Source organism: Camellia sinensis, chromosome 7, assembly GCF_055761805.1.
Source record: "Camellia sinensis isolate YWXY chromosome 7, ASM5576180v1, whole genome shotgun sequence".
NCBI lineage: Eukaryota > Viridiplantae > Streptophyta > Magnoliopsida > Ericales > Theaceae > Camellia > Camellia sinensis.
In genome coordinates, this window is record NC_138967.1 from 12,651,865 (window position 1) to 12,677,072 (window position 25,208).

Genomic DNA, 25,208 nt, shown 5'->3' on the forward strand with positions numbered 1-25,208 from the left:
GAAAGAGAAAGAGATCTTACCTAGCAAAAAGATGAAGCAAACCTTTGACCTTTCGATCAAAAACATTACATATCTTTTGGCCTGCATATTAAGCCCCTAAGGTCACAGGTTCAATTTCCTTTCTTGGGCCAATTTCTTGAGCAAAGCACAGTTGGTTAGAAGGTTGGACCTCAAGTTGTCTAATCAGCACTTGGTGTGAATTCAATATTCTCTCGCTGTGCGAGTCTTAACTTAAGCGAAGCGTGTCTTAGGAGATCGGGGCAAGTTCCCAGGTTATAGTCTCCTCGCTCGGAATGACTAACAGGACACCCTGGTGATCTATGTAAGGGCCGCTGTCTTGGACCTGCAGGAGAGTAGGGAAGATTTTCCTATAACCAAAAAAAAAAAAAAAAAACATTACATATCTTTTGAAACATTACATACATTTGAAGTCTTGAATGTACCCAATACTTGCATTTGATTATCATAGTATTTTCTTCCTTTTTCTTCCTTTCACTCACTGTTTGACATTCGGTTGTTTATTTAGTAACGCGTCTTTGTTAATTTAGTGGATTTAGTGGTTAATTTTTCTATAATCATTCTGTGGGTGTTTCCATTCCATTGTGATTCTTGGCTCGTACTCTTTTTAATAAATGTGATTCACGTTTCTTATTTTCTTATAATTTTTTTTATGAATACTTTTCTTCTATTCGGGTAAGAAATGCTCTCTCTTAATTTCTTAAACTTTTTCTTATATGTTTCTTCTCCCAAACAAAATCAATTTTGCTAAAATTTTAAACATTTTGAATTTTGAAAAAATTCAAAACTAAACAAGTTTTAACTTTTAAATTTAAAAAAATTGATTTAAAAATCGAACCAAACGCACCTTACATTTTTTTTTTCAACTGAAACTGTATCATGGTATCCTTTCAATGGTTTATCACATGACTAACATGACGTCTGAGCTTGACATTTTCAAGCGCACTATCAATCAAATCAAACATAAACACTAGGGGATTTTATTTATCCCAAAAAATTATTAAGTATATTTAATTTTTTAATATATCTTATTTAGGGCTGAGTAAGGAATCCGTAAAATCCGTAATCTGATCCGGTCCAGTCCAATCCGATAGGTTTGAATTGGTTTTTTAAATCCGTGGTTCGATTCCAGATTGGAAATTTCAAAATCCGTAGGCCACAGATCGGTTCCAATCCGGAACCGATCCGGATCATCTAGAAATAATCTATATTTTTATACTATATACCTTCCCACACCATATAATTTCTTGTCTCATATAAAAACTAAAATGCAACCTAATCCAGCCTCACTCATTCACGCCTCTTTCAGGTCTCTCACTCTCATCTCAACTCTCTATCGATGGTGTCTCTCTCTCTTCTCTTTATCATCTCAGACTGAGTTCTCTCTCACATTCTTATCCATCTCAGATCAGATCGGTGTACTGCTACTCGTCTCTCTCTTTTCTCTCTCTCTCTCTCGGTGACTATTTTTGTTCCTTTGTTCCCAGATCATCCATCTCAGATTAGATCGATAGCTATAGTTGTTGGCTCTCTCTTTCGGTGAGCTCCTCTCTTTCTCTTTCTCTCTAACACTCTGAAATGGGTTTAATCTCAAAGAAAAAACATACACAATACACTGCTGTGATTTCATCTCAAATCGGTGGATTTAATCTCAAATCTATTGTTCATGTCATCTACAATGGATTCAGTAAATGTCAGTAAGAGATTTTTTTTTCTGTTTTTATTTTTATTTTTATTATGTTTTCTATTTTCATTTTATTTTTATACTTTTTTTTTTCCTGTTTTCTATTTCTATGTTTTGTTTTTATTTTTTCTGATTGTATCTCTATTTTCTATTGTTTGTTTTATTTAAATATAGGTAAAAAAAAATTAATCTAGAGTGTATGTTTTTTCTTTGATTAGTGATGCAACCTAATTTCAAAAATGGTAAATATTGATATCCCAATTTTATTTTTTAGTGTGAATACGTATCTTCTTTTTATTTTTTTTTCTTTGTTTTTTGGTATTGGATAATTAACGAGAATTTGATCAGTCTGATTGTATTTCATGTAGTATTTGTAATTCAGACCATTGTGTTTCCGTTGCATTTTAATCAATCTAAAATTGTTGGAGCTCTTCTAAAAAAGTTCTCCCAAATATTTCTTAAGAAAAGCAAATGGAAAATAGAGGGGAAAAAATGTAGATATTTTCTCTATTTTTCCATCTTTTATTAATGAGGGGAAAAAGATTATAGAACAGGGGTCCATTCTTACAATGGTAAATATTAATCTTTAGGAGCTTTATAATAGTGATGCAGCTTTATCAAGATGGTAAATATGTGATAGTAGCTTTACGAAAATGATGTAATTGATTATAGAACAGCTTCCAGTAGCTTTACAAAAATGGTAAAAATGGAAATTGATTATCAAGATGGAAAATATGTGATAGTAGCTTTACAAAAATGATGTAAATATGTGATAGTAGCTTTATAATAGTGATGCAACTTTATTATAGAACAGCTTCCAGTTTAACCAAAATGTAGAGATTTTCTCTATTCTTCCATCTTTTATTAATGAGGGGAAACAGATTATAGAACAGGGGTCCATTCTTACAACGGTAAATATTAATCTTTAGGAGCTTCATAATAGTGATGCAGCTTTATCAAGATGGTAAATATGTGATAGTAGCTTTACAAAAATGATGTAATTGATTATAGAACAGCTTCCAGTAGCTTTACAAAAATGGTAAAAATGGTAATTGATTATCAAGATGGTAAATATGTGATAGTAGCTTTACAAAAATGATGTAAATATGTGATAGTAGCCTTATAATAGTGATGCATCTTTATTATAGAGCAGCTTCCAGTTTAACCAATTTTAAAACACATTATTTTTACAGGCTGTATTTTTTTTTATTTTTTTATTTATTTCTTTTGTTTCATAGATGTCAAGTACCAGAGACACAAATGATGTAATTGACCTCTCTCAGTCTCAATCTGATAAAGAACATGATCCTCAACCTGAAACTCCTTCAGGTTCAAAGGTATGCCCCCCTCATCCTAAGCCAAAAGCTAGACAATATTCTGAAGTTTGGGAGTATTTTACCAAAATATTTAAAGAAGGGAGTAAGACTGCTGCATGTGCTAAATGTAACCATTGTAAAGCTTCTTATGCTTGGATTAGTGCAAATGGAACTAGCACTTTGAGAAAACATATTGCAAATTGCCCTAAGTCCCCTCAGAATAAAGAAAAAAAAAAGACTTTGGCATTTCAATCTGTAACCAAATGTGAAAAAACTCTTGGAGTTTGGAAATTTGATCAACAAGCATGTAGGGATTCACTTGTTAAAATGGTAATCACTGATGAGTTGCCATTTAGGTTTGTACAGCAAATGGAACTAGCACTTTGAGAAAACATATTGCAAATTGTCCTAAGTCCCCTCAGAATAAAGAAAAAAAAAAGACTTTGGCATTTCAATCTGTAACCGAATGTGAAAAAACTCTTGGAGTTTGGAAATTTGATCAACAAGCATGTAGGGATTCACTTGTTAAAATGGTAATCACTGATGAGTTGCCATTTAGGTTTGTAGAGCGTGAAGGATTCCGTCAATTTTGTAGTGTGATGCAACATAATTTCAAAAAGTTTTCACGCTTTACAGTAGCAAGGGATATTGTGGATTTATATTGTAGTGAGAAGAAAAAATTAAAAAATGTGTTGAAGAATGCAAACTATAGACTTTGTCTCACTACGGATTCATGGACATCTCTACAAAATGTTTCATACATGTGCCTAACAGCCCACTTTATTGATAAATACAGGAATTTGCAAAAAAGAATTCTCAACTTTAGTGTGATTTCTAGTCACAAAGGGGAGGCAATTGGTAAGGCAGTGGAATCATATTTAGTTGATTGGGGTATAGAGAAGATTAGTACAATCACTGTGGATAATGCAAGTGCAAATGATGTAGCTATTGCATATGTGAAAAGGAAGTTTTCAAAAACATTGACTCTTTGATTTTACGGAGTGAGTACTTGCATATGAGGTGTTGTGCCCATGTAATTAATTTAATTGTCAAGGATGGGTTAAGTGAAATAAAAGATTCAATAACTCGAATTCGTGATGCGGTGAAGTATGTAAGAAGTTCTCCACAACGAGAGCAATTTTTCAGGACATGTGCTGAAACAGAGAGGGTAACATGTAAAAGCTTGTTGTGTCTAGATGTTCAAACTAGGTGGAACTCCACATATCTAATGCTAGATGTTGCAACAAAGTTTCAAAAAGTATTTGAGAGATTAGAGGATGAGGACCCACATTTCAAACTAGAACTTAATCATGGACCTCCTACCTCTCAGGATTGGGAAGATGCTCATGTTTTTACACAATTTTTGCAAAAGTTTTATGATGCAACTGTTCGCTTGTCTGGTTCTTTGTATGTCACTTCCAACTTGTACTTCACTGAAGTTTGTGCTATAGAAAGTGCCTTAACTGAATGGGGAAAGAGTTTAGATCCTTCTTTGAAAGCCATGGCAATAAAAATGAAGACTAAATTTGACAAGTATTGGGGAAAAATTGAAAAAATAAATATGATGTTATTGATTTCTATTGTGTTAGATCCTCGTTATAAGTTGAAGTATGTGAGGTTTTGTTATTTTGAAGTTTATCAACCTGCCATGGTGAGTGAGCTCACTCAAAAAGTAAGAGAGACTTTGAATAACATTTTTTATGAGTATAAACAGTTTGAGACGGTTACTTCATCTTCCAATGAAATGGTTCATGAGGTAGACATTGTTGATCAAGTAAACATTGGTGCAAGTGAGCACCAAGTGTCTCTTATGACAAAATTTCAAAAGCTTTTGGAGGAAGAAGAAGGTAATGGAGGAAAGTCAGAAGTAAATAGGTCTTTGGAAGAATCTTGTGAAAAGGAAGTTGTAAACTTTGACATCTTAAGTTGGTGGAAGACAAATTCTTCAAGATATAAAATTCTTTCTCAAGTTGCTAGGGATATTTTGGCCATTCATGTCTCTACTGTTGCTTCCGAGTTTACTTTCAGCATAAGAGGTCGTATCCGTGACCAATTTCATAGTTCTCTTACTCCAAAACTTGTTGAAAGTTTAATTTGTACACAAGATTGGTTGCGTGCTTCGCCATTGCCACTTCAAATGGAAGAAAACTTTGCAGATTTGAAGGACATAGAAAGAGGTAATAGAATTCTAATATTCAATTAATCATTTAAATTTCATTCATGTATTGTGTTATTTTTTACTTTAAACTGAAATTAATTTTTTTGCAGCTTTAACCAATGTTAACATAGCTGCTGGAAAGTGATTTGGTCTGCTGGAAATCACCTATTACTGCTGCTGTTGCGCTGCTGCTGCCACTGCGTTGTTGTGGTGCTTTTGTTTGTCATCCTTAAGCTGTGCTGCTGTCAACATGCCTTTGTTTGTTTATTTGTTTTTGTCTAAAACTACTTTATATTTGTTTGCTTAGAATTTGTGGAAAAGGGAAATGTAATGTCTACTACTATTGAATTTGGTTGTTGTTAGCTTCTATTGTTGATGTGTGTTTGCTTGGAATGGATGTTTGCTTAGAATGGATGTTGTTCGCTGAGCTATTGGAATGGATGTTGTTTACTTATTGGAATGGATGTTGTTCGCTGAACTTCGCTCCAGTTTAGATGCTATTGGAATGGATGTTGTTTACTTATATTGTTTACAGGTTTTCAATATATATTTTTGTCTATATTTTTGTTCCAATATTTTTGTCAATTTACTTATATTGTTGTCTATATTTTTTTTGTTATTTAATTATTTAAATCCGTGGTCCTAAACCGATCCAATTCGTGTTTTAATGGATTGGTTCGGATTGGTTCCACAATTTAAACGGATTGGATTGGTTTTAATTTTTCAGGAACTGTAGATAACAAATTGGTCCTAGTTTTCTCCCAATCCGGACCAATCCGGACCATGCTCACCCCTAATCTTATTGAATTATTTAGAATTGTAATTTACCCTTAATACATTTTATTTTATTTATTTTTTTGTCAAATTATCTTTCAAGATATAACTAAATAATAAATAAATCAAAAACTCGAAAACTCTTCCACACATTTCTAAATCAATGATTATAGCCAGTGGCGGAACCACAGTGCGTCTAGGAGGGTCATGTGCCCTCCTTAGGTTTTGGAATATCAAAAATGATCCGGACCCCCACTGGCCTGTGAATGGCCAGTTTTTTTTTTTTTTTTTTTTTTTCTTCTCCTCCAATCACCAACCCCCACGTGTGTGTAGGGGTGGAGGGGAGTGGGGGTCTCAATCAGGTCTCATAATATATATATATATATATATATATATTGTAAATATAAAGAAAATATTTTAAATAAAAAAAAATTATAAAATATTATTTAGAGTAAAATGTCAATGACATTTTTAAAATTATGAGAATAATAATGGTTGTTTTTTTTTATTATTATTGAAAATGAAGATATTACGGTAAATCATATTATTATCTATGAAAATTTCAATACAATAATGATGTCTATCATTATTGACATACAATTATAATTAATCTCAATAAAGATATGAAATTTATTGAATTATTAGTTACATTTGACATGTGTGGTTCATCCTCTATGTGTTTCTGTATTATTAGTTGGTGATATCATATTTCCATGATGACGTGGTATTTTTATTATATTGAATTTTTATTGAAATTTTGTAAAAAAAATTACGAAAAGTGGTTGAGAGTACTAAAAGTGGTGCTCTAATAGCACCACTAATGATGTGGCACCCACTACATAGGCCTTGTGTTTTTTTTTTGGCATTCCCAATACATTAGTGCTATTAGTGGTCTTTTTTTTAGTGGTATGAATCACTACAAGAATTTTCACTTTTGGCAACTAAATTTTTTGGTCGCAGAAGTAGTCGTCCAAGAATTGTCGGTAAAGGTCATTAGCGACTAAAATTTTAGTCGCCAAATGTATTCAATTTCCGACTAAATTTTTAGTCGTGAAAATGTTGGACATTAAATTAAATTAGTACATTTTTTACGACCAAACTTTTAGTTGCTTAAAGTCCCACATTTTTTGCTACTAAAATTTTAGTCGACAAAGAGTTCTTGTTTTGGCTACTAAAAAATTGGTCGCCTAAAGTCCCACATTTTGAGCTACTAAAATTTTAGTCAAAAAAGAGTTCTTATTTTGGCTACTAAAAAATTGGTCGCCTAAAGTCCCACATTTTTAACTACTAAAATTTTATTCAGCAAAGAATTCTTATTTTGGCTACTAAATATTTGGTTGCCTAAAGTCCTACATTTTTTGCTACTAAATTTTTACTCGGCAAAAGTGTTTTTATTCTTTAGCTTTTGTTTTTAGCTACGAAATATTTTAGTCGCCAAATGTTTGATTTTCTTTTGGCTACAAAACATTTAGTCACTAAATGTCTTTTTTTTTTTTTTTGGCTACCAAACTTTTAGTCCCCAAATGTCTATTTTTTATTTTTGCTACAAAATTTTTAGCCGCCCAAAGTATTTTCCCAATTTCTTTTTAGCTACTAATTGTTTAGTCGCCAAAAACATGATATTATGTTTTATCGCAAAATTATAATTTCTCCATAACCTGTCTATATTCCATGCAACCTATAATACGTATATAAAGAAAATGATACATATTATCAATCATTCCACAATCTGTATCCATATACAAAAAATAAATAACTTTAAATGTCAAAATCCATACAAACCAACTATTGTCCAAACTAAAATAATAATTCCATACAAAATATATCATACAAAAATCAAAACCCTCTGTATACAAAAAATACATTTACTGCCAAGCGAAATTACCATTTGACATGGTACAAATTACCATCGTAATCTGTAACACGACAAAAAGTGATATATGTACTATGACAAAAGTTTTTCTATAGACCATGACAAAAGATCATATATGTATGCCGACAAATGGTCATATATATGTACCACGACAAAAGGTGATCTATAGACCATGACAAAAGGCCATATATGTACGCCAACAAATGGCCATATATGTACCACAACAAAAGATGATCTATGTACCACGGCAGTCATTACCTGTTGATTGCCAGAAGTTTTCTGTATCAATAATAGTGAACTACACGAAAGCTGAGGACGACAAAAGCATTATATTAGTTCTATACAAAAGTGAAAATTCTTCTCCATACACCAATATGGATTATCCACAAGTCCACACAACAAAGCCATCTACGAAAAAAAAAAAAACAAAACATTAGAATTGGTTACAAAATATCAATTCAATAAGCCATAGGGAACATGTTCTAACATGCATTTAAGGTAGAACAATCAAGAAATGTCTTCTTGGAAATAAAAGAAAGTATATATATATATGTATCATGCAATACTCATTCCAACCAATTGCACAAATAATCTAATATGTAATTTTTTCGTCCTATAAATATAGAAAGGCAATTATTAGAACATGTAGATGTTATTTTCATAAAGTTGTCGCTCTTTAAACTAAGTGTTGCGAGTTTTTCGACTAAGTGTAAGGCGTTTTCAGCTCAAACTCCAAGCCTACGGGTCCTAATTAAATTTCATCAGTTGTCACAAGTCATAATTGTCATGGGGAAATGGGTCCTGAGAGCACCACGGTGGTTCAAGGGGTGTTTTTGAATTTTTGCCCCCGACAGGCCATTTTTCAAGTAAGTTTAAGGCATATTTGGGTCTAACTCCCAACCTACGGGTCCTAATTACATTTCGTCAGTTGTCACAGGTCGTAATTGTCATGGGGAAGCAGTCCGTGAGAGCCACACCATGGTTCGGGGGCTGTTTTGAATTTTGGCCCCCAGAAAGCTCTTTTTCGAGTAAGTTTAAGACGTATTCGACTCTAACTTTCAGCCTACGGGTCTGAATTACATTTCGTTAGTTCTCACAAATCCTATTTGTCATGGGGAAGCTGTCCGTGAGAGTTACACAGTGGTTCGAGGGTTGTTTTGAATTTTCGCCCCCGAAACGCCCTTTTTTGAATAAGTTTAGGACGTATTCGGCTCTAACTCCCAACCTACGGGTCTGAATTACATACCGTCAGTTTTCACAAGTCATATTTGTCATGGCGAAGCTGTCCATAAGAGTCACATGGTGGTTCGGGGGCTGTTTTGAATTTTTGCCCCCAGAACGCCTTTTTTCGACTAAGTTTAGGGCGTATTCGGCTCTAACTCCCTACCTACAAGTCCGAATTACATTCCGTCAGTTGTCACAAGTCCTATTTATCATGGGGAAACTGTCTGTGTGAGCCACATGGTGGTTCGGGGGCTGTTTTGAATTTTTGCCCCTGAAACGCCATTTTTCGACTAAGTTTAGGGCGTATTCGGCTCTAACTCCCAACCTACGAGTCCACATTTCATTCTGTCAGTTGTCACAAGCTCTATTTGTCATGGTGAAGCTGCCCATGAGAGCCACATGGTGGTTCGGGGCTTTTTTGAATTTTGGCCCTCGGAATGCCCTTTTTCGACTAAGTTTAGGGCGCATTCGGCTCTAACTCCCAACCTTCGTGTCCGAATTACATTCTGTTAGTTGTCACAAGCCCTATTTGTCATGGAGAAGCTATCCATAAGAGTCACACAGTGGTTCGGGGGTTGTTTTGATTTTCACCCCCCCGGAACGCAAACAAAAAGATTTTGGAGTTTACAAGTTGAAATTAAACAAGGAGATGTAAAAAAGAATGAGAAAATTCACCAAACACAACCATCGTAAGTAGAAGAAACAACCAAGATATCATCAAAGCTTACGAATTATAGGAAACAACCAAGGCTTAAATGCTTATTTAGAAAGGTGAATTAAATCAATAAAAGGTATTTATTTAGTAAAAAGGAACTGGTAGAAATAACCAAAAAAAAAAAAAAAAGGTTGTGGTGCAACCACAAGTCATAAGTTTTGCACTTGAAAAAAAAAAGATTTTGTCAGGTGACAAAGCTTACGAATTTATTAACAACCCAATAAATTATGGGGCATTCTAGTAGTGAACAAGTGTGCTGGTTGGTTCTATGGTGATTAATAATGGATGTGCGGTGTATGTGATTCCCTCACCCCTAGACCTCTCAATTATCTTCATTGATTATAGAACACTACTATCTTTATGCTAGAAAATAAATTAATTAAAAAAAGGTTCAAGTAGAGTGGAGTACGTTGAATGAATAGAAATGACTATAATAAAAGATCCAAAATCTTCTTATTTCAAGTGACACTAGTCTTGTTGTCTATTGGGGAGGGCAGAGGGTACGGTGGTTGTGGTTATTGTTAACTCTTTGTATTTCAATTAACACTAATGGTCTCCATCGTATTGCTATTACAAACATTTAAGAATATAAGACATTCATGCATATAAACTTAAAATTTGAGATGGCATTTTTCCTTTTCTATTTCATTTCATTTTTTGTGTCTGCATGTGTATGTGCATTTGTGGATATGGTTATCTCTCCTTTTATTGTTGTAGGGAAGCTGAATGGGATATGAGAGAGAGGGAAAAAAAGTTGGGGAAAAATAATAATAGAATCCAGTTATGATGGCCTTTTTCAATAGCATGGAGAAGAAAGAAACAATACCTTGCAAATTTATCATGAGACGATTACAAGATGTAAATCGAGAGAATGAATGTCATCAGAAGCCCTGTTTTACATGCTCAAAAGAAACCAGTTGGTTAAGTAATGACACCTTTCAATTTGTCACATCTTATTGTTCAGTTGCATTGATCATGAATTCATGGTTCAAGGATGAACTTCAAGAGTCCAAATCCTCTGCCATGGTTTCCTGCCATGCTTCCAGCAATGCTTTCAAAACGACATCGTTTTGGACCCTTTTTTTTTTCCTTTCTCTTTTTTCCCAGCTCTCAAACCAAAGAGAAAGACACCCCATCCAAAAGAGAAAAACAGAGAGACAAAGAGGGACAGACAGCAACAACTATGACGGTGAGGCCACATTCAATTCCCCTGACTCCATTTCTCTGTCGTCGCCGGCGACCCAACCACCCCAATCGTTTACATCGGTAATGGTAATGGGTTTGAGACTCCAATGGGACCTTGTGGCAAGGGATTGATACCCAAATTTTCACTTCTTTGAAACTGGGTGTCAAAAGCTTGAATTTCGACTCTTAAACCCATTACCATTAATAGAAGGATCACTCACACTCTTCAAACCACCATGCCCATTTTGTAATAAACCCCAGACCCATCATTTAAATTCTCAGTTTCAACACAGTTTTTATGTCTAAAAACATACCCATTCATTACAAACAAAAATCCAGAGAGAAAGAAGAACCTGAGAGAAGAACATAAATCATATATGAAGAAGCTTCCCAAATTAAACATCTCCAAATTCAATTTGTATAGGGTTATTATTATCATAAAGTCTAAAATTTGAAAACAAATGGGTTCATTGAAATTAAATAGGAACAGTACAAGTAGAACTATATATTTTTTTAGGGTATTCTACAGAACCCCTATTCAAATTTCAAACAAATTCAAATTTTTAAGGCTTTACACCAGAAACAATCAAAAGCTAATCTAAGTAAAAACAAAACAATGGAAGCTATTTTTATGACCCAATTTTTGCAACGAACACTACAACTTCATGTAGTGATCTTTTTCTATCATTTTTTAGTTAAGATGCCGGCAATGATGATATGTTCATGACAGCAAGTTAAAGACAATTACTAGCTGTAGGCAATGAAGCTTTCCACGACTCTGTGTTGTGTTTTCTTCGTTGATCTCTCTTTGAAAATCCTAGATCTAGGGTTTGCACACTCCTCCCTCGCTTTGCCTTGCCTCGTCGCCACAGTTTCGCCTCACCTCACTACTAACTCACCGCCGTTTCGCCTCATCGACTCTACTCTTTCAGCTTCGTCTCTCTCATTTCCTCTGTTTTGGTTCTCATTTCCTGGTTCTATATGTTGGGTTTAGGTTCTAATGGATGAGAGAGAGAGAGAGAGAGGAGGAAAGGCCAAAATATATATATATATATATCTAAAACGACGTCATTTTGGATACCACTGCAGGAACCATTACAGGATACCACGACAGAGGATCTGCACTCGAACTTCAAATCGAACCTACTCTAGCTTTAAGGAAAAATTAAGGCCATTTAGATTACAGACTCAGGTATAGAGGAATAATAGCTAGGCTAGTAGACAGGTGTGCTAGCTATACATCATGCATCCCAAGCACCCTACCCATCCTCGTGACCTCATTAGGTAGCAACGGCTAGGAACCCTTCACTGAAGTTTTGAAGACACCACTATTGAGCTACTTTTGTTTCTTAAGATGAAAATATACACAAGATTTTACAATAAACTAAAAAGCAAAAATAATACTGAGGGAGAGAGAGAGAGAGAAACAGCCCACGGGCAACTACTTGGTGGCCTTATTTCTGCTTGGTATGTAAACATGCGATTAGATGTGGTAGCATGTAAGTCATGAAGTTAGGTTCTAAAGCCAGATGGAAGAACAAGCCTCACAACTCAAACCATTTTAGCAATGTGACAATGTTATTACAATCAAGAAACAGGAAATGGTTGCATTCTTTCAAGCAAAAAGTGATTTGATAGTCTAATTGCAATTACTTGTGAAAGGGCAACCCTCTGAGCATGATACCATTATAATAACAAACTATTCACCAGTGAAAAAAAATAAAAGTAATGATTTTGTTAATCTTGAAAAACACTGCTGAACTTGCTAATACAGAAAACAAATGTACCATTTTAAATGTTTAATTGAGCTTTCTTACCTGATCCAAACAGAACATAAAACCCAGAAGCCGCATGTATTTCTGACTGTTCTTCCCTGTATACATCAGAACAATGACTCAACAACAAATTTTTATTATTTTTATTTATAACAAAGAGAAAAAGGGAATAGGAAAGCTGAATGTATTAGCCATTGCAAAGACATCAGCAGTTACAAACATTAAACAAAAAAGGAAGCACCGAATTCTTACGACAGTTCTATTTGTTGTGAATCCATTCCTTGTATAGTGTTTCAACATGCTACTCGCATACATACAATTCTAGAAAGAAATTAGATGCAGTTATGTTTAAGACCAACCTATCCATATAGGTCAGAGTGGATAAAAGATAATATGACCCCAATCCAAGAAATGTGGTTGTTGTGACTGGTTTGGCCAAATGACCAACTGCAAGGGTTCATGATCTTACCCAAACAGAATCCCACTCAGGACTGGCCATGAGATTTAGGGGGCCCAAGGCGACACTACGGAAATGGGGCATTCTTACATTAAAAATAAATAAATAAATTCATGGATAAAACGATAAGTTACAACTTTTTTATTTGCTTGTAGCTACAAAAAAAAATTTACTTGCACATATAATCATTAAAATTATAAATAAAAATTTACTTTCATATATTAAGATAGGAAGCAATCATTACAAATACTTTAAAAAAATAATAATCTAGTCTTGTTGCTTTTTTTGGGGCCTCATGTTCAATTGGGCCTATAGTATTTGGGTTTTTTTTTATATCTAAAACACAAAATTATATTTAGGGGTCTCTATTTTTAGCCCAAGGCGTAGGCCTCTCTTGCCTGCCCTCAAGGCCGACCCTGATCCCACTCTTGAGTCTCAAGTGAAATGTAGAATATCCAATGCAAGTTAATCATACTCATCAAGGCAATGGAATTGAATGTAGCAGGACAATAAATCTTAAAGATATGCAATGCAAGTTTATCATACTCATCAAGGCAATGGAATTGAATGTAGCAGGACAGTAAATCTTAAAGATCCTACCATGCAACTCCTAATAAATAATATAAACCAAAGATTCAAAAGTCTGGATTACTCATTTATATGAGGATGTATTTCAACATCTGCTCAAGACAAGATAAATCCTTTTGAGATTACGCTTAAAGAATAAATTATTTTTGGAAGAACAAAATCAAAGTCACCACTGCATCAGAACTTTGGATGATATTCTGCAAAATTTAATCAAGAAAAATACTCTTTGACATTCCTCAATAAGTAGAACCAACATCATAATGACTGTTATTTTGCTTACAACATTTCGAATAGCATTAATCCAACCAAGAAACGAAAGGGAAGAAGAAGAAAAAGAAAAGGAGCAAAGTGAGCCTTTTATAACAAACAGGTCTCATTATAGAATGAAAAATAGATGGATAACGACATAGAAGTTGTTGATTTAAAACAAACATGTCTCGTTTTTTTTTTTTTTTTTTTTTTTCTAGTTTCAACTTCCTCAACATAGATTTTTGGACAGACAAATCATTGAGAATGCTTGAATAAGAATCAATTGTAACGTCTTGCTAAGAAGTTCTTGTAGTCCATACCACAAGATGTGACTACAAGTTTCAATCTGAGCATCTATTTAAAATAACCCTTATTTCCCCAAGTTTAAGAACCAATCACATAAAGATAACAAACAAAGCATGACGCAAATGGAGTTTTAAACCTCTAACAGGTAATGGATAATATATGAACATCATATAGAAATTCACAGAGGAAAAACAAATGAATACTAACATTCACTGTGTGATTTGATGTAATAGTTAGCATAATACTTCAAAATAAGAAGTCAATTATAAAAGTACTACATACATCGGTGTGGCATATCTACAACTTTGGCAGTGACACCAAGCAAATCGCTCCCAGAGTACCTCTGTATGACATACAAATAAAAAACATCTCCATAACTTTAGAGGATTAAATTCTAATAACCATTCAAAGAATCAAAAAGTCATGTATTGGATGTTAAAAAAACTATAAAGAACATCTCACTAAAACCATTTCATTTGTATCTCTATAAATAATAAAAATTAACATCTTTGAGCCTTCAAAATAATGTATAAATAGAAACCAAAGCCAAACTATTATGTTGGGTTCAATTAAATTATGAACCAGACCCTTGTCAATGCCCTATATCAGAGGCTCTCAACAATCAATACAAGTTGTTATAAGACGCAACATAACAACTAATGCCTGCATAAAAATGAAATTGATACATCATACATGAAACAATAGGAAATCTAATTCAAGAGGTCCACTAACAATTAGAGAAGGTTCCTTCATCGTTGTCATAAATAAAACTCAATTACTAGTTTATGTAATAAATATATTGTTGTTACATATGCTCTGCATCATTTGCTCTGAATGGGTGATTTTAGATTGTTGCCATTGCTCATCGATAAATACTCATACTAACATAGTCATGAACGTACAAAGCCACAAACAGGCAAAATGTACCCACTAGGTCAACTAAGAAGCAAAATCTACCTTTCACTATATTAGCATTTTATTTGCAACACATTAATAGTTGATGGAGACTTAGTGTGCAGAATTCATGCTATACAAATTTTTAAACACACAATATTTCTTTTTCTTTCCTCTCCAGCTTAACAAAATAAGAGGAAGAAAAATCACAATCTTTTCTTTTCTTTTCTCTCCTAACATAGCAAATCATTTCTTTTATTTTCTCTCATAACATAGTGTAAATTATCCATTAAACAGCTTCAAATTTGAGCAAATAGAAAGACAATTTTCTGAAGAAGAAGGCAAATAGATAAAACTAAGAACTTGAGAAGATATCTCACATTTTATACGGATCAGCGCCAGTGTAACCAGTTGGCTTTTGTATAAGAATCAAAGCCTGCAAAACATTGGAATGAATGTCAAAGTAAATACAAAATCAAAACATACATCTGTGTCCAATTGTGGGTGTGATTGATTCAAGGGAAATAAAAACCCCCAAATCATATATTCAGCTTTGAGATGCTAAGATACTCAATTGCCAGAGAAGCAACCCACTTCTAATAGAAATCAAACAAAAATCAAACCAATTTTGGACATGAAGAATAACATAATTTCATAGAAATCAAAAAATTCAACCAAACCCATTTACGAAATCAACACAAAATTAAACTAAAAAAATCATATAAACCCTAGATGAAGTGTGAGAGATAGGAAAATAAGGCAATGCAGGGAGAGAAAGAGAAAGAGAGAGAGAGAGAGGTGGCACGAGAGAGTGAGAGAGTGAGAGAGAGAGAGAGAGAGAGAGAAAGAGATTGACAGAGAGGGAGAGGACTAAGAGCGACAAAGAGAGAGGGATAAGAACCTGTGATTTGCGGCAGTGGAGGTAGCGACGTGCGACGGTGGCGACGTGTGACGGTGAGATGGTGACCGTCATTGAGCGTGCGTCTAGTTTGGTGTACTGATCTGTGTGTGTTTGTGAGACAACAAAGAAGATCTATGTCAAAGAAATAAGAGGGAAGGGTGCCAATATTTCCCTCTAAAAAAAATTCTCTTCCTTTAGCGACTAAATAAATATTTGTCGGCAAATGTAATCAATAGCTACTAACAGTTTGTAGCTATTTGTTTAGTATTGGCTACTAAAAATCTTTTGGTCGGCAATAACTACCCATCTACAACTATAATTTTTTAGTCACTGATGGTTGTAATAAATAAGCCTATTTTTGGAGACTAACAAAAATTTTGGTCAGCAAAAGGCTGTGTACGCCGACTAAAACCATAATCAGTAAAATGTAAACAAATGCCAACTAAAACTTTTTTAGTGCCTATTGGTATATTTTTAGCGACTAAATATTTTTTTAGTCGCCAACAACTAACATATGGCTACTAAAAAAATTTAGTAGCTAAAAATTAAATCATTGCCGACCAACAAGAAAATTTGTCGATAAAGGTCTAACTTTTGGCGACTAAAAATGTTTTAGTAGCCAAAAGTGATCGCCAAAGGTACAGATTGTTGTAGTGAATCATTGTTGAAAAATTAGAATATAATTTATTTTAAAACTTATATCCATGACTTTTTTTTTGTATTGTCTATGATATACTAATTATAAATAATATATATATATATATATCTTTCTTGAAGTCAATCGTAAACAATTATGTGAAATATTTTTATAAAAAATTTTAATATTATAATTAATGTTTGGTAACGTTTACGTTTTCAGTTTATATTTACAAAAAATTTATAAATTGATTTTTGTTTATCTTTTGTTTATTTTTAGAAAAACATAAACTACAAATGCGTTTGGTAATTGACAAAATGTTTTAAAAAAATTAAAAATATAAAAAAGAGTGAGAAATGGCAAGTGGCGGCGAAAGACGGTGGTGGAAAGTGGTGACGGTGGGTGGTGGGTAGCGGGTGGTGGCGGGTGGTGGGTGGGTGGGTGACGGTGGCGGGTGATGGGTGGTAACGAGTGGGTGGTGGTGGTGGCGGTAGCGGGTGGTGATGGCAGATAGGTGGCGGATGGCGGGTGGTGGTGGGTGGTGGTGGCGGGTGATGGTGGTGGGTGGGTGGGCGACGGTGACTGTGACGGTGACGATAACGGGTGGTGGCAGGTGGGTGGCGGATGGCAGGTGGGTGACGGATGGCAGGTGGTGGCGGGTGGTGGCGGGTGGTGGCGGTTGGTGGTAGTGGCGGGTGGGTGGGTGACGGTAGCGGGTGGTGGGTGGTAGTGGTGGCAGGTGGGTGGCGGGTGGTGGTGGTGGGTGGGTGGCTGGTGGCTGGTGGTGGTGGCAGGTGGCTGGTGAGTGGTGGTGGCGGGTGATGGTGGCGGGCGGTGGATGGTAGTGGCGGGTGGTGGGTGGTGGCGGGTGGATGGCAGGTGGGTGGTGGAAGGGGTCGTGGTGGTGGCAAAGGGTGGGTGGTGGCGAGTGGGTGGCAGGTGGGTGGTGGGTGGCAGGTAGGTGGTAAGTGGTGGTGGCAGGTGGTGGTGGGGGGTGGGTGGTGGTGGTGGAAGACAATGGTGGAAAATGGTGGCGGGTGGTGACTAGTGTTGGCTGGTAAAAAAAAAAAAAATCGAAAATTCAAAATGGAAACACATTTTTTGAATTTATATTTTTTGGTAAAATTTATAAACTGAGACTACTGATTTATAAATCAAAAATTTACCAAACAAGTTTTTATTTGAATTTTTTAAATTTTTATAAATATAAACAGAAAATTAAAAACGTAAGAATTACCAAACGATACCGTCTAATTTAATTTTTTAACTCCGTCACTAATTATAGCCCCTCCTCATCGTATTCACGCGTGAACACGTTGCCCTCCATTAACACTGGCATGCGTACCAAACCAGCCCCAAGCAATTTGATATTGAGATTTCAAAGGCTTGGGCTTTATCACAGACGACTACCTTCTGTCTTGATTGATACAAATAAGAGAATGGAAGGAATATAGGTGAAAGCAAATGTACTCTGTGATGCAAGATTGCGAGATTTATTCTTATAAAAAGGAGTTCGCTACTTTTTAATTATTTCTCTGATCACGAGGGTTGTATTACACCAAGAATCCTCTAGAGTGTTTTTTTCCTAAAGTTTCCTAAAGTGGTGTATTGTGTGATTGAGATTTAATGCTGAAAAATTGATGTGACTTATCATTAAATCTCAACCACAAAATGCACCACTCTAAGAAATTTTAGGGAAAAAAAACTCTAGAGGATCCTTGCTCGTTGTATTAAGTGATTGTTGAGTGGCTATTATTGAGCTTTGTGGTGTTGATCGGCATGTGGATTTGCCTTGTTGGATCATAATTATCTTCATAATTGTAATTATTTTTCTATAGATGAAAAAAAATATAAAAAAACAAATAAATAATAATTCCATATTCTATTCAAACTTATCTCTTTGTTCTCCTAATCTAATCTCCGCAAACAAATATTACACAAAAACGTTAGGAATTGTGAAAATGTATCTTGAAATTTTTCGTGAAAATGATTGGTTTGGTGTAAACTTAAAGTTTGTGGAAGATAGGTCACACTCACAAAGGGTTGTTTGAGAATAACTTAAAATAGTATATTTATTGTCTTTTTATTTTTTTTTGGGTCATATAACTTCTTTGTTTTTTCACACTTCTTTTTATAAAAATTCAAAGAAATTATTAAAATAGTCTATTCTCAAATAATACATTAGATAATTAGTCTAATAAAACATTGGGTAAATTATACTTTTTCCTTTTATGTTTGATTATTTTTTTACTGACTCTTAAAATTTATTTATTTTTCACTTTAATTCTTCATATTTCAAGGTTTTTTTTTTATTTTAAAGTTCCTCCCGAAGACAACTTATGTACAAAATTATACATGAAATGATATATTGATAGCTAGTGGCATAAAAATATTTTATTATATATAACTTACACGTTTAACACAAATCTAAACCCTAATATAATAACATATTTTGTATGTCATGTAACAATTGACTTGACATTTTTCTGTCTAAGTTGAACATAAGTTACTTTCATAAATAAATTGAAAAAAAATTTCAAACATAACGTCCAAATGGGAGGAAAAAAATTAAAGGGTTAAAGTGAGAAAATGATCCTGGATAAAAAGAACAAAGTGTAATTTACCTTAAAACATTTGACAACACAAGTTTTGGAATTAGGATCCTCTCTTTCATCTTACTCTTTAACTCCTTACTTGCTGGACCATTGGCCCCACTTTTGGGCCCAATTTCGATGATTTGAATCGTTCACATTTTAAGATTTGTTGAGTATATCATACCTGTAAAAAATCAAGTTGATCAAATATCAGAAACTACGTGTTCGGATCATCAAACTACAAACCATATTTAAAAAAAAAATTAATAAACAGTTTTCGAAACACATGCTTTCTGATATCCGATGAACTTAATTTTTTACGAGTATGATATACTGAACAAATCTTAAAATGTGAACAGTTCAGATCATCGAAATTGGGCCTAAAAGTGGGGCCAATGGTCCAGCAAGTAGAGAAGTTGTTCAAGAGAGCACAAGGGGTTAACTTCAATGGACACACTGATTTTGCAATTACATTGCCGGATTGGTTTAAGATGCCACACATTGATCGTTTTAAAGGCTCCAAGGATCCGATGGTCCACTTATGATAGTTTTCTGATATCTTGCGGCCGTTGGGCTTAACTAGACCACAGAAGCTATCTCTCTCTGGTCGCACCATGTCGAGTATAGCGACCAGTTGGTATGCTAAGTTGGAAAATTCCGTCAAACAGAATTGGGAAGAGATGGGAGAAGCCTTCATTGCTCAGTACTCTTACAATACACAAATTGAGGTCATAACTCATGATCTCGAGGCAACCCGTCAAGAGCCGAATGAGGGTTTCTCTGAGTTTGTGACAAGATGGAGGACCAAAGCCTCAATGATGACCACGAGACCTTCCGAGAGATAAGAATGGTTGTTCGGTATGGCAAGTTGCTGTAGAAGATGATTGTTCTACCTCTATTTACCTTTACAGAGCTTCATGAAATGGATGTTCAAATCGAGGATGCCATTGGGCAAGGGATCATTGTGGAAGATAATGAGCCTTTGAAGAAGAATGCTGTTCACAGTTCCAATGCTACTGCCAGTGATAGCACAATTGCGAAATGCTCAGAAGTAAACACTGTCACCAGTCTCATAACCACTTCAACTCAGCCTCAAGCCTGAAATTTCCATCCTCTTTACATGAGTCTCTCTCAAGCCTTGAAGACGCTGCTAGAAAAAAGGCACCCAGAGCTCCTAGAACCCCAACCCCTTCCAAATCCTCTTCCACCAAGACATGACCCCGCTAAATACTATGTCTATCATCAACAACACGGTCATTATACAAACCGCTACATCCGCCTCCGTCATAAGATTTAGGATCTTATTGATAAAGAGATCATAGCTCCACCAAAAAGGCCTCAGAACCCATTAACTCCACACCTCAACCTAATCCATACACTGCCATCCACCTACATCCCCAACATATACATCACCCCAGCCCATACATCACCCCAGCCCATTTATCCAAGCCTGAGGTGTTCATTCCAGAAAGCACCGACTTGTGTATGATGGATGCACTTGAACCTCAATCATCTCAAATCCATGAACCTACTACTTCTGAGCTGATGAGCATGATTAAAGATTTGTAGAGAACAGTGGCAGATATAGCCTTTGGGATTTTAGCTCCCTTATCAACCACATCACGTGCCAGAAATTTCACGCCGAAAGGCTCCCCAATCTTGGAGCAAGCTATAATTGAAAACGGCTAACCCAAAGCTATCTTGGGTCTAAGGATCACATGACAATAACAAATGGGCCACGCTCCGATATAGTCACCCAATTCCTTGGCAAAGCTGAAGCAAGTGGCAAGAACAAGGTCGGGACAAGCATTGCTCCCTATGAACATCTTCAGTGGGCTATTGAGGCTTTAAAGGTCAAAGGGCTGAACAAACAGCAAGTGCTTGCAGTTGTTGCAAAAACTGTGGATGACACTTTTGTCGCTCAGGTTGGGAGCATTCTGAATCAAGGGGCAAGCCAAGAAAAGGGTTGTCATACCAGAAACACCCATTTAAGCTCCAATCCTACACTCGTAAGGGATCTTCAAATCCAGTCAACATCTGCTAAGCCCTTCATCAATCCTGTCAGGATTCGTAACCGCACCTTCAATCCCCTTTTCATGACCTTATCCAAAGCTCTCCAAATCCTCATAAGACAAGGCCATCTTAAACCCCTTGACCCTTGACCTCTCCCTAATTAACAAACCAGCCATGACACTGACAGTTGTTTTCGTCTTCGCCATGAAGTTCAAGATCTGATTGACAATAAGGTCATCACTTCACAAGGTCACACAAAGTCTATCAGTGTTGGATCAATGAACTTGGTGGATAATGCGACTATGTGATTGGGGATGAACCACCTGCTGATGGCACTCATTTTACTACAAATGTGGTGGATGGCGTGCACTTTTAGCACTTTCAAAATGCTATTTATTTTACTTTCGGACTTGGATATTAAGTCAGTCTTGTTGTATTGAGTCAGTCTTGTTGTGTTAGAGTCAGGTGATTTTGGGCGTGTTAACTTGAACATCACATCACTATTTTGTTTTGTTTGTTTTTTGCACTCTTTCTTTTGCGTCTGTTTCTATCATTAAGCCAGTTGAGCCCAAAGATTTGAATGAAACGGCAGGACCTTTTACCTATTTCTCTATGCCTTTAAATCATTGCATTGACCAAAGTTTTTAAAAACTATTTCCAAAACTATGATGAAAACAAAGAGGGATGAATTCCTCGAGATTTGTAAAAATTTGATCAACTAAGAAGAAGAGAGGAGTGCTAAGCCTTTAATGAATGAAATCATATATGTTAATGTGAGTACTGATGAGGATCTTCGCTTGATCCAGATTAATTCTACATTGTCTTCAGAAGAGCACGAGTGACTAGTCGCTTTATTAAAAGATTTCAAAAAATGTTTTGCGTGGTCCTACGAAGACATGCTTGGAATTGATCTTGAGATTGTATAGCATAGGATCACTCTCGGCCTCGAGACTCGACCCCTTTGCTTTCAAACCTTGAACCTTTCAGAATGTTCAACGATCAACCAAAATATGAGGCTTGCATGGTCGGATTGGAAGCAACCCTTGAACTAGGGACAAGAAGGTCATATGTGATCAAAGGAAGCTTGCATGGCTGGATGAGAAATAGCCCTTAAACTAGGGGCAAAAAGGTCAGATATGCTCAAAGATTCAAAAGTGGGTCATTTCTCAAACTATGGAGATCGGCAAAAAAGCCAAATCCGAGAATCTAAGAGAAGAAATGTTTTGCTGAAGGACAATCAAGTTCCTATCCACTACACTAAGGGCAAATTCAGACCCAATTGGATGGGCCCTTACATTATCAAGACTACATCATTAGCGAACAACAACCATTCTTCTGGATTTAGATGGCTTAGAAATCCTATGACTAATCAATATAGACAAGTTAAACTTTTCTATCCTTGAGAGGCTCACTTGGCCGAAAACCCGGAAGGTCGACCTAGGCAAAAGTTAGAGCAAGAAAAAAAAAAGAACAAAAATGAAAAAAGAAGAAAAAGTGGAAACAAAGAAAAAGAAGAAGAAAGAAAAATGAAAAAGAAAAATAGAGCTTGCAAGGTTGAAAACTCAGAAGGGTGGCTTTGGCAAAAGTTAGAGCGCAAAAGGAGAGTGTCAATACCCGAATACACCTTAACCCGAGAACTACGTACGGCCTGATTCCCCTCTTTGGAATACGTAGACAACTTCATCCTGAAATTCGGCCCCAACCATTTTCAACCTGCTTGTGTTATCCATGTTGTTTGGCTTATCCTTATTCAAACTCGGCTATCCTATCTATGTGCAAATTGGATCATCTTCGTGCTTATCTTCATTCAAAATTGATTATCCTATTCCGTTAGAAGATTCAGTTGCAAGACAAATCAAGTTCAGATCTGAGGTTGTGCATCTCAAGAGTTACTTTCTCGTTGGTCGGGTAGTGGCCATTTGCAAAAATAGTTTTGAAGATTTTTAGTGAAGTTAACTAATTTTCTCAAAAATTATTCCATTTTTTCAAAATTGGACCATTTCTTGGACTCAAAAAAGGAAAATTTTTAGTGCTCATAGCCTGACTTACATGATTTCAAATCAGAAAGTCAAACATGCATATTAATCTAACTCTCATGTTGGTCAAAATTGTTTTAGCAGAAGTCAAAAACACAAAAAAATATGGTCAAAATGATGAACTAGGGGCACGGTTGACTTAGGTTTTTTGTCTTTTCCCTATTATCAGCACTCGCTAGAAAGGGCACAACTAAAGTTAGTAGTAGGGGACGAAGCACTCTCTCGTCCTCTAAGCAGTGAAGTATCGAGCCAAGTGCGAAGCGCGAACTAGAAATGGAGCAAGGTATTTCACCCTCTCATCTGGACGGGTCTAATCACGTCCAAACTGGCCAAGGGCATCATCAACCGATGTCAGTTACAGATCTGCTACACGTCTAGTCGCACCACAACCCCTCTGTGGGAAAGCTCACTAGTTGTGAGCGAAAGATGTAGAATCTAGCAGAATGCTAGGGGTAAGGGTCCACAACTTTTAGCTTATCCATCAACCACACCTAGGAAAGAATAAAAAAAAATAATAGAGATTAAAGAATAGAGAGATGTGCGCTGAGAGAAAAAGTGAGGAAAGGGCTTTTCAGGGAAAAAGAGATTGAGGGCCAAAGTGATGTGAGAGCCATAAATAAGAAATAGTGGAAAACAACACCTGGAGAAACAGGCTCCCATGAACCGAGAGGTCTCCTGCCATTGGAAAACATCCATGTGTTGTGTTTGGTGGTTTTGATTCTTGTTTTGAGTCGTTTTGATTTCGGTGAGTGTCAATAGTTGTGTTGTTCTTACCTTGTTTTTCCTTTGTTGAGTTGTGGTGTACTGTGGTCAGTCATAGGCTCAATACCCTGTCAAGAACTCATTCTTGGTTTGGAAAAATAAATCATTTTGTGTGAAGCCCCTGAAATTTGTATTCACTTAAAGACCTTAATGTTTGAATTATTTTCTTAAAGCCCCTCGGTTACTTGAGATCTAGTCAATTAGCATTTTATTTTATTTTCATCAAAACTGGAATTTTCCTAGCCAGATTAGGTTCCCTAACCTAATTTGATTCTACATGAGTAAGGTCCCAATACATGTATTTAATTCCAAGCCCTCACTCTTTATTTAAATTCAAAACTTACCCCAAAAACTAGTACTTGTACCTTTGTACCATGAGTACCATCAATCATGTAAGATATATATATATATACACCTTGAGGAGTGTGTCCTAGAGCCTAAAATAAATAAAATAATAGCCCCTTCACCTTTCCCTAGGGCCGGCCATTCTAGGAGGAAGTGAGGATACAATTTTCTAAGTCTATCATCATGAAAATCTAGAAACTCACAAACCTAGTACCCTAGTCCTAGGATGCTAATTCCAATACTAGTTACCTTCCAACTAAGAACCAACTAAATGATGCCTGATCCTGTGATTTAACACCTTAATCACTTCTATTCTTTTAAACTTCAAGCAAAATCCTAACCTTTCCATCCTTTTTCAACTAGTGGGCTTTTTTGTCATTTTACACCAAATTGCCTATAAATACCAACCTCCCCTAGCTTGGCAAGCACAAACACCACAGCCACACACACACTTTCGGCTAGAGAGAGGGAGGAGAGCAAGAGAGAGAAGTCTAGAGAAGAAGAGGGAGGAAGAAGAGAGCCTTCTTGTGCAAAGTAGCAAGTAAGCCACAACACAACCTTCTCTTTCATTTTCCTTTTTTCAATACATGTTTCTAAGGGTTGTAACAATGTTTTCAGATCTGTTATTAATAAGTTCTTATGTTAAAAATGCTAAGGGCTGAGTATTGATTCCATCTCTCTTGTATTTTCTCCATTTTGGCACA

General features: G+C 35.7%; 2 protein-coding genes across 7 annotated transcripts; one reads left to right on the forward strand and one right to left on the reverse strand.

Moving 5' to 3' along the window:
- Positions 1-1,309: 1,309 nt before the first annotated feature.
- On the forward strand, positions 1,310-5,586 carry LOC114261056 (zinc finger BED domain-containing protein RICESLEEPER 2). 6 transcript variants are annotated; one of them, XM_082877442.1, is made up of 4 exons: positions 1,310-1,557; positions 2,941-3,039; positions 3,815-5,195; positions 5,287-5,586. In XM_082877442.1, exons 3-4 carry the CDS (start codon positions 4,034-4,036, stop codon positions 5,319-5,321), a joined length of 1,197 nt encoding a protein of 398 aa, XP_082733568.1. In that variant the 5' UTR covers positions 1,310-1,557; positions 2,941-3,039; positions 3,815-4,033; the 3' UTR covers positions 5,322-5,586. The 6 variants fall into 6 exon arrangements, with proteins under 6 accessions (XP_082733568.1, XP_082733572.1, XP_082733573.1 ...); XM_082877446.1 differs by having other exon boundaries at positions 4,724-5,195; XM_082877447.1 differs by having other exon boundaries at positions 4,733-5,195.
- Positions 5,587-8,004: 2,418 nt separating this feature from the next.
- Positions 8,005-16,239, reverse strand: LOC114261071 (uncharacterized). The gene is made up of 5 exons (XM_082877448.1): positions 16,118-16,239; positions 15,597-15,652; positions 14,605-14,663; positions 12,765-12,820; positions 8,005-8,231 (listed from the first exon to the last, which is right to left on the reverse strand). The coding sequence occupies exons 1-5, from the start codon at positions 16,187-16,189 to the stop codon at positions 8,151-8,153; spliced, it is 324 nt and encodes a 107-aa protein (XP_082733574.1). The 5' UTR covers positions 16,190-16,239; the 3' UTR covers positions 8,005-8,150.
- Positions 16,240-25,208: the final 8,969 nt, after the last annotated feature.